Source organism: Pistacia vera, unplaced genomic scaffold (assembly GCF_008641045.1).
Source record: "Pistacia vera cultivar Batoury unplaced genomic scaffold, PisVer_v2 Contig228, whole genome shotgun sequence".
In the NCBI taxonomy this organism is placed as follows: Eukaryota; Viridiplantae; Streptophyta; class Magnoliopsida; order Sapindales; family Anacardiaceae; genus Pistacia; species Pistacia vera.
Window position 1 is genome coordinate 266,018 of NW_022196033.1, and position 10,609 is coordinate 276,626.

General features: G+C 35.1%; 1 protein-coding gene across 1 annotated transcript; it reads right to left on the bottom strand.

Moving 5' to 3' along the window:
• Positions 1-1,035: 1,035 nt before the first annotated feature.
• Positions 1,036-1,493, bottom strand: LOC116131039. Its single transcript, XM_031416690.1, has 2 exons — positions 1,380-1,493; positions 1,036-1,296 (listed from the first exon to the last, which is right to left on the bottom strand). The coding sequence occupies exons 1-2, from the start codon at positions 1,452-1,454 to the stop codon at positions 1,036-1,038; spliced, it is 336 nt and encodes a 111-aa protein (XP_031272550.1). The 5' UTR covers positions 1,455-1,493.
• Between the last annotated feature and the right edge of the window lie 9,116 nt (positions 1,494-10,609).

Genomic DNA, 10,609 nt, shown 5'->3' on the forward strand with positions numbered 1-10,609 from the left:
GATGCGAAACGACTGCTATCCAGTGCATCTGTTTGACGAGGATGATGTAGTACACTCTTTTAACAAAAGCCCAACTGTAGCCATATTTGGGCCGATCCCCCCATACATACTACATAATCCTGTCATCAAACTGAAAATCATCAGGGATGCAGTCCAACTGTTCTAGGGCCAATCTTTTTCACTTCGCTCCTTTTGCTGAACCACTAGCAACGACATTTTTAATTAAAGTGTCATATATCAAAACAAGCGTTTGGCCAAACGCCACATCAGTGATGGCACAGTCGGGATACAATAGATCACCATCACTAGTCTATCGTAGCCTCATCAGTGCCAATATCTCATCGATGTGCTGCATCAAATAAAAACAACAAGATAAGTATGGAAAACATAGGCAAAAATAAGAAAAATTAAGCGAAAATAACTCACCGAGTCCTCAAGCCACGTGCCTATTGTCAACAACTTTCCAAACCATTCCCGAGGATAATCCCCGGTCTTACACTTTATATGGCCATTACTTCCTGATCCATTGTAATAGGCATAGAAGAGTTTTTTCTTTTCCTCTATTGGCATATACAAATCGACATTTGAGTCCATTTTCGCTTCCCCACTTCCTCCCCCTTCCTCCTTTTTTACATCCCCGCTTCCTTCGCCTCCCACCTCGCCCTCCACAATTATCACTGCCCCACTTCCTCCACTAACCTCCTTAATCTCCTCCATTTGTTTCTTAGTTTTCCTCTTCTTTACTTGTGTCACTGCCATGTAAGGTGATTTCACAAACTTGCTCTTTCGAGTCTCTCTTTTAAGCCCAGTTTGCACTTCAACCGCCTTTAATTCTCCACCAACTTCCTCCTCCACTGTAACAACTTTCTCTGCCAGCTTATCCACTTTCTCCTCCACCATTTTCATGCGCTCTTCCATCTTGTCAAACTTGTCATAAACGGCTGTTGTAAAACTCTAAAACATACCGTTTATGAGGTCAACCACCTCATTATCCCGACGTTGATGTCTCAGCAAACCGGTACTTATTGTACCGGTTTACTGAGGCATATGAACCTCTTTCTCCCTCTTCTTTTCCTCCTCCTCAGACCTCCGGACGATTGGAGCTTTATCATCCACGGCATCAACCACGTTGTGAAGCAGTGGCCCTGTAACTGCCATCACATGTGTGACCCCTTTTAGGTCCCGTATCAGGCGGTCTATCCGTTCATCCCTTGCATCCTCTAGTGCTTTGAAAGATGTGACATAATCCTCTTTCGCTTCAGCCCCAGTAGCGGTGAGAAAAGGACAGACGACTCCCTGCAATAAGAAACAAAATCAATCAGATTGAAGCGACATTTTAAAGCAACTGCATATTCAAAAGCTTAGTCCTTTAATCTTACCCCAGCCGTTAGAATCTCAACGTCTATTTGGTCGTAATCTGAATGGGTGTACCTCTCGACATGCCACTGCAACATCCTAGGAAATTGTTATTGCACATCCAAACTGTTGCTCCTCCCCCCCCAGCAAAGACAGGGATGGCCTCGTACATCCAAGCCTACATTGTAAAAAAAACAGTCCATATCATAATTCAAACACATATGTTACAAAAAATATAACAAAAAGCTAATAATATTTACCTGCATTGCCTATGGGAAGCCAAACAAATTGTACGTGCTTCATTTATCCTTCCTCTGCCATTAGGACTGCTTTAAATCCATGTCCACTTTTTTCAGGTTGTTGATGGTTCGCTCAAATGATTTCAGTCCCCACAGATAAGAATTAAAGAACTTCAAGTTGCTTGCAAACAACAACCAATCTTTCTCAACAGCTTTTGTTGAGTCACCAGCCAATAAGATCGAATGTAAAAACAAAACCAAGCACACTTTTATCTTCTTTGTATCAGTAAATTCAACTGTTTCTAGCCTGTTCTCTAAAAACTGTGATGTAATAGACTTATTCCCCTGCAAAACCTTATTATAAAACTGTTTGGCTCCCCGACTGTTCCTTATTACCTCTGCCTTCTTATCTGGCACTTCCCCACATCGTAAGCCCGTCGCCAGGGCATATTCCATCATGCCAAAACGTAGTGGCTTTCCGCCCACCACAAACCACATTTCTTTTTTTTTTTTTTTATTGCATTTTACTCAGTGCATCAACATGTAATGCACTCCCTGCCCCCAAAGTGCCTTTTTCCAATGATTTCCGATTCTTAAAAACCGACCGAAACAAGTGCGATGGAAATCTCTTCTACCATGCGTCATTCCATCTAAAATGTCTTGTATTCTGTCAGAAACTTCCCAACTTGACCTGATTGTCACCCTTGCAGGAAGTAGGGCACCTTATCGCTTATAAGTTCCAACTCATTGTCTGTATAATTTACGGTCCGCACAATCTGCACAATCGATATAAACAAAATGTCAGCAACAAAAATAAGCCAAAACAACTAATAAACAAAATATCAGCAACAAAAAATTACCACTGTGGTCGCTTAAGCGATTTTGGATCGCTTAAGAGATCTTGACTCTTTCTCGTGCAAGATCGCTTAAGCAATCTGAAATCGCTTAAGCGATCTGAAATCGCTTAAGCGACTAAGAGTAAACTGAAAGAATCTCTTAAGCGACACAAAGGACCGCTTAAGCGATTTTATATCTATGATTCTGCCTTGAAAAGATCACTTAAGCTGGATCGCTTAAGCGACCAAGAGTAAACTGAATCAATCGCTTAAGCGATATAAAGGATCGCTTAAGTGATCTTAGATCTAGGCAGATGATGCGACATGAGTAAAAGAGGTTAATCACTTAAGCGATACAAATGATCGCTTAAGCGACAGTACAGAACGTACCCTTTCTTCGTCGGCCTCCTCGTTCTCACCGACCTCCTTCTCGTCGCCTGAATCCTCGAAAGACTCCTCATGGCCTGAATTCTCGTCAGACTCCTCCTCTTGGCCTGAATTCTCGCCTGACTCCTCATCTTCAGAACCGTTTGCCGATTCTTCTCTCTATTGTTGTGCTGCCGTCGTCTCCTCTGCATGTGGACCACCTTCACTGATCAGATGATCCATCGGAGCAGCCATTGAACTGCTTGCGCCACGGGAATCTAGGATTCGAAGTGGCGTTTTGGTTTCCTCCTAATTGTGAGTGTCAGCCATGGTTTTTGGATTGAATTTGGTGTCAAAGTTTGCAGTTTTGATTAGAAATGTGGACTGTATCACCGGAAATCGCACAGATTCCATTTAGGGTTCAACAAATCAATTTTAGGGTTAAAGAAATCAATCGAAAATCGCGAGATCGCCAGAAATTGCGATTGTATTCCATTTAGGGTTCAAGAGATTGATTTTAGGATTGAATATGGTGTGCAAACGATTCTTTGTTCGATCGAAAAATCGCAGGTTCAAGAAATCACTTTTTGCCCTAATGAATTTCGATTAAGCGAGCTAAATAGGTGGGGCTTGTTTTGATAAATTTCAAATTTTAAAAACTTTCTTTATTTATATTCGGCCCACATATGTTTTAATATTTTCATTTTAACCCATTTTACGTGTTTAATAATTCCTAACTATGCCACGTCAGCTTCTCTAAATTAAAAAAAAATTAAAAAACATTTTCAAGGCCATTTTGTTAAATGGAAACTTGGAATGGCCGCTCAGCTAAATTTTCTCTTTGGTTTTGTTTGAAAATCGATTCAGTACTTATTTAGGGTTCCTTCTTTTCCCTTGTTTCATTTATCCAATTTCTCAAAGGAATTTTCTTTTCCCTTATTTCATTTCTCCAATTTTTTGAAGATGCCTGCAGTGTTTCCTTCGTGATTTCTCCTACTGCTGATCCACCTTCTGTATAACTTCTTTGTTTTTGTAATCTTTTGTTCAGTTTCTCCTAATTGTTTAAGTTGTTTGTTTATGGAATTGATTCTTAAATTGTGGTTTATGTGAGATTGATTCTTAAACTTTTGTTTGTTTGATCGGCATTGCGTTTGGATAGTGGAGATTAAATGTTTGTTTGAAGTTTTATGGTTTTGGAAAATTGATTGTAGTCTTTGATATTTAGTAGCTGATAAAAGTACTGTTTTTCGTGTGGACTGAAATTATACCAACCACATTTTAAAATTTTTAACGCCTTAAAGGGTTTTTGTATTTGATAGTTTTTGGAGAATGCTATAATGTCAAATATTTTGTTTTTGTTTGCAAGTGTTGGTTGTGTTGAAATTTGTTTTAATACATTTAAGTTGTGTGTTTGTTTTGTTGTATTCTACCTTGCTAATACATCTTTAATTTTAATAGAATTGAAAAAACAAATCCGTTGTTGGAAAAAGTCGAAATACAAAATATGATGGAGGGCCATTCTGGTAATGCATTGTGGAAAAGGAAAGGGAAGCGCGCTGTTACTGTTAGTGTTAGGCGGTCTATACGACTTCAAGGTACTGATTTGCATAGTCAGAATCAAGATATTCAACGTGTGATTGACTCTGTAGTTCTTAGTGAAAGTGATAAAGATGATGGACCAGCATCATATGAGGAAATGGAGCACCCTGAGGCAATTAGGGCAGAGAGGAATTTGGAAGACAAAGTTGATTACCTAATACAACTAATAGAAAGTCAACAAAACAAATTTTCTTCTCATGAGAACCTGTGTATTTTGCCTCCCAAAAAAAGGTATTAGCAGTTTGCTTATTTATGTCTCTTTTTTGGATGCCCTGAAGTGTCATATTACCTTAAGTAGTATTTATGTCTTTTGGTTTTTTCATCAAACAAATATTGAAACTTTTAACAGATGAAAACCAGCTGCTGTCTTTGAAGCTGGAAAATGCGCTGGGCAAACTTGAAGTAGTATTTCTATAGAAATTATTAATCAGATATGCTCTTCTATTACACAGTTTTTTAAAATGTCTTTATAGCAAATTCATGTGTTTGTTTTGTTGTTGTTTTCAAACTGTTTTCAATACATGTTCTTTTGCATAGAATTTATTGGATATAAGATACAAATCATGTTTCGAAGTTTTGCTCCATTAGATTGTACTTTGACTGTTTCCTCCTTCAAGTTACACCGTGATATGGTTCCTTGTGTTTTAGTTTTTTAAAAGCATATAGAATGTAAAGTTTTAGGAATATAATAACATTTACTTGTCCAAAAAGATATATGTCAGTATCAGGCTAAGTATTCACGGCTCCCTTAGCCATTGCCTTTGGAGGTGGATATTGAAACAATGTTTTTAGTACTGCTGCTGTACATGCAGTTGTAAATGTGAACTGAACTTGATAGCCATAGGAAATTCATCTTCTCTGACACTTTCCCCCAACGGAGTGGTTGGTTCCTGAAGCTTTTGTTGATTTCTTTATTTTTCTCAAAAATTTGTTGATTTCTTTATTTTTCATTTTTCAGTGGACATACTTGAATTTTAGCTTCTGTAAGAACATATCTATCTGCATGGACAGCTAAGTACATCGGAGATTATTTTGATTTAAACATTATTTGTTTGAATGAAAGAGTATCTTTTAGGGGGCGTTTGGTTGAGGGTAATGTGAGATTACTAGAGTTATGTCATCTTATATTACTTGGTTACCACGTTTGGTTGTCAGGTAATATAAGATTCTGGTAATCTTCAAATACTAATAGTAGTTACTCTTGGTAATATTAGAAGTAATCTGATTACCTCCATTTTCTTAGGTATTCTAAAATTACCAGGGTAATTTTTTTTGTTTGTTACAATTCTATCCTTATTAATAAAATTTTGGGACAATAATGCCCTTATTTTTAAATTTATTTACATGAATTTGACTTTTACTATTTCATCCCAATTAATTAACTTTTTGGACAAAATTATCTTTGAATTCAAAACAAATTGCAGCCCACCCAAGCCACCAATCCCACCCACTTGTCACCACCAACCACCGTCGTGGCCAGTTGCCGTCACTGCCGAAACGGTGCACGGAAGGCAGAAAACGGCCTCCATGCGCCGTATGGCCATTTCCGACCAGAGATCTGCCCGGAAATGGCCAGATCCGTCGATCTGGCAGCCTGCAGTGGTTGTCGGCAGCTGGCAGTGGCTGGGTTGGTGGGGATGCTTTGTTGATTCTCCAAACTTTTATTATGGGGTTGTTTTTGCTAAGTTTTTAAATGCAAGGGGGTTATAATAATCCAAATAATAATAAATAATAATCATTATTAAAAAATAATATAATAATAATATTTAATTAGAGGATAATTCAGTAATTTAAATAACATATTCACCAATTTATTTCTCCCAACCAAACATATTAATATAACATACCCACCAATTAACCAAACACATTTTTCTAAAGATTCCTAGTACTTTTCAAGGTAATCTAACTTTCCAGTAATCTAACATTTCTTGAACCAAATGCCCCCTTAAGGTAATCAATAATACTTTTGGCATCCTTACAAATTTCATACTCAGAGAAAAGTAATTTATTTTCATTTAATGTGAAAGTTGTTGATATGTAACTTACAAATGTTTTCTTTGTAGAATGAGAAACATATTCAATCATATTCTAAATTGATGGATAAATGGAAGGATGTATTATTGTGCTCAAATCTATCAAGAGCTTCTGAAAATGCAGTAAATATACCCTCTCAAGCAAGACATGAAAATCGTGGTCGCAAACCCAAATGTTTATCAACCCAGGAAAAGGAACTGGACAAATAAATTTTATTGTTTTTGTTTATTTTTACGTTGCTTGTCATATTCAGCTTTGAAGATATGTTTGTGAAGCAAAGAAAGGAGATATTTTGATGTTGTAGGGATAATGTTATGTGTATGTCATTTTTCCTTCAAAATTTACACAATATCATCTTATTTGTTATTGTAAACAAAGGAGATAATTGATAAACTTTTCGTCCTCATACTTATTCATGTATTGCCAATATGATTGTAGGAAGTGTTAGGAAATAATCAAAGAAATAGGCAACGGAAAATAAAAGTTTACAGATTAAAACCTAAAGCCCCAAAATCCAAATATAAGATATACGTTGTTTACATGTTATAGAACATAAAAAACCCATTCAAGATTTTAGATTCTTACCCGTGTTGATGGCTCAATCACTTGATCGTTGAAAAACGCTCACACTTCAAGGATTGAAGTGAACTCACTATATCCGCACAAAGGCAAGAATCAAAACACAACCACTTTGGTAGTTTGATTTGTGATATTTAAAGAAGAAGAGAGTAAGAAAAATCAGAGAGAAAAATTCTCTCAACTTTTTCCCTTAGGCAGCAATGAATGGCTTCTAAGGGAAATTTGGGGAAAATTCCCTTTTTTATAGGGACACCCCAATTTCCCTAATTAGAATATGTTACCAATATACCCCTACCTAATTAAATAATTAGATTCTTTGAATTTCGAAGAAAATCACTAACCAGGTATTAAGCCATTATTATTTTATTTATCTAACAATGATTTTTCAATATCTAAAACATATAAACAACAATATATATAATTAAATAATGACATTTTATTTATTTACAATATATAATAAAATTTACAGTATACATACGACAATATATATACTTAAAAAAATAATCAATCTTACATATTAAATCCAATACAAGATTGGATCTAGGCAACAACCTTTCTAGTAAATTTAATTGCTCCGTAAGATTTACCAAAATACTCCTTTGTCAGTAAATGACGGAAATGCTCGTTACTCGTTATAGTCTTTAAATTGCCTTTTCAGTGTGTGATCCATAGGCTCCTCATCATGTCAACAGTAAGTAATATCGCGATCAACACCTTATTAATTGTCTCATTACAAACAAATCAAGATTGGCCTCTAGTGAAACATCATGGCCACCTAACAGATCTAGATTTAGTGTATTTGCTACCTATCAATAGTATGGTTATCATGCAATCAAATCCTTGTATCATCTATTATCTCATCAAGGTTTGTAGCATAGAAATAATGTCAACTTCAAGTGTGAACCACCTTGACTGTTTAGAGTAGTTGCACTAGAGCCAACAATTTAGCTCTTGTATACTCATTTCAAATTAATGAATAAAAGGCATCACTTACTTACGAGCATATATTGTAGCATCTATTTACTACACGTAACAAAAATAATATATGTCCTTAGAAAGGTTGGAACCAGTGATGAGGGAACTAAGTGTTATAAATCTTAATTATGAGAACCATATGAGCACAAATGGTAGCCATTCTTAAACCATCCATAGTCATAATATAAATTTGACCAAGGACTGTAATACCCAAGATGTCAAAGGCATGTTCCCAACTCAAAATAGACCTTTAGATGTTAATTTTATGTTAAAAAGCATAAAATCTAACTAAGGGCAAAATAGTCAATTCATTTGTAACGATGTTAATCAATTATCCATAAAAGGGTATTAGGGGCAAAATAATCATTTTGCCTATGGATAAGAATTGCAAAGGTCAAGGATGAGTATGCTTCATTGCATTTAATGGCATTAATTAAGTAATAATTATGTTTAGTGCCAAATGACCAAAATACCCTTATATGAAGAATTAAGGACTTATGAGTTATACAATTAAAATAATTGGGCCAATAGCATAATTTTAGAAAATTAAAGAAATATTTTCCTATAAATGAGAGGAAATTCGTTCAACTCAAAAGAGATATCATTTTTTCAATTCTTCCATTTTCTCTCAAATCTTCCATGAAACAAGCTTTCTCTCTCTAAGTTTTAAAGGAGTTTTGCATAATTTTTCAGGGAGAACAAGAGAGGAGCCTTGGATCTTCAAATTGAAGGGTTTAAGGTAAGGATTAAAAACTCTAGTTTTGATGTGATTTGAAGATTTGAGGTAGATGTTGAGGTATAATGTTATATATGTAGGATTAAAGTGTAAAAGAAGATAAAGGCATAGGATTTGGTGAGGGAATTCTTTAAAAAGGTAAGGAAGAACCTCCCATGACTTTAAGGATTATGCTAGGGTTTGTAGATTTTTAATGAAACCTTAAAGATTTTTAATGAAACCTTAAATTAAGGCTTTAAGGCATATAATTAGTTGATGGCAAGTGTAGTTGAACTCATTAATGTTATTTATTGCCTTTAATTCATTATACATGAAGTTATTACCATTTATGTTTTATTAGTTGTTATGTTTAATTGAAGAAAATGAAGTAATGTTGATTGTGGCAAAACTTGGTGTATTGGAGGCCACATAGTGTCGAATGGTTTCTATTAGAAGTGTTGATGCGTTGTTTGCATTAACTTACAATGTTATAGCAATGACGGATGATCACGGGAATGAGTTTTTACACTTACTTTAAGATGTTAAAGACTATCAAGGGGAGGTTTAATTGGTCCAAAAGTTGACGCATTTGTTAATTGTCAATAGAAGTTGATATGGCATGGTTTAATATGAAAGATTCGGATTTGACAATTTTAGGGGTTATGTTAAATATGCTTCAGTATTTCGACCATAACTTGAGTTATAAAACTCAAAATGAGATGATTCTTGAAGCATTAGAAAGTTAAGACATAGCCCTATAACATTTATGTTTATGCCAAGAGCTAATTCGTTTGAGAAATGGATGGAAAATGGCCTGAAGAATAAACTTCTAGTTATTAAAGTTTAAGATTTAACATGATCAATTCTTATGATTATGAATTGATTATTAATGTATTGTTGTAATTAAGCCATGTACTAATGTTTACCCATTAGTTAGATGATTTTTGAAAGATATACATGGTCATGGATGCGAATGCATAATTAATGTTATGAAATGACATGAAGATGCAATATAATATATGTTTCAAAATGATGAATGTGAGCAAGAGGTAATGTAAATGGATTGATAATCCATGGATGAATCAAAAGTACTAAGCTCACTAAAACATGTATTTACATGCCATAAAATGTTAGAGATGCATATAGACAGAATGGAAAACACATAAGCATATCCTTGTATACCAGTTGAGGAAAGATGAATATATGCTTTAGATGTTAAATAACGCATAAGCATGCCTCTCGGTGATATGAGCTCTAGATGAATTTGAGGCTAGATAAGAGGAAAGATAAATATATGTTTTAGATGCTAATTAATGCGTAAGCATTTAGTACTTTGTCTATATACGTACTCTAACTTAGGCCAAGCAACCTATGTGATCTATCATGATATATCTTTATTCTAAGGATGTATGCTGCTTCTCCTAAGTCCTTTATGGAGAAGCACTTGGATAACCAAGTTTTTACCGACTGCAAGTTTGATATATCATTTCCAACCAGAAGTATGTCATCAACATACAACACCAAGAATGCCACTGCTCTTCCACTTACTTTCTTGTAAACATAGAACTTATCTTCATTCTTGATGAAATTGAAGTCTTTTACAGCTTCATCAAAACGAAGGTTCCAGCTTCTTGAAGCTTACTTGAGTATATAAATGAACCTCTACAACTGTCATATCTTATCAACTTGTTTCTCAAGAATGAAACCATTGAGTTGTGTCATATACATATCCTCTTCAAGGTTTCCATTCAGGAAAGTTGTTTTGACATCTATCTACCAAATCTCATAGTCATGATATGCAGCAATCACAAGCATAATCCAGATAGACTTAATCATGGCAATTGGTGAAAAAGTTTCCTCATAGTCAATGCCATGAATTTGTCTGAAACCTTTTACCAGTTATGCTTTAT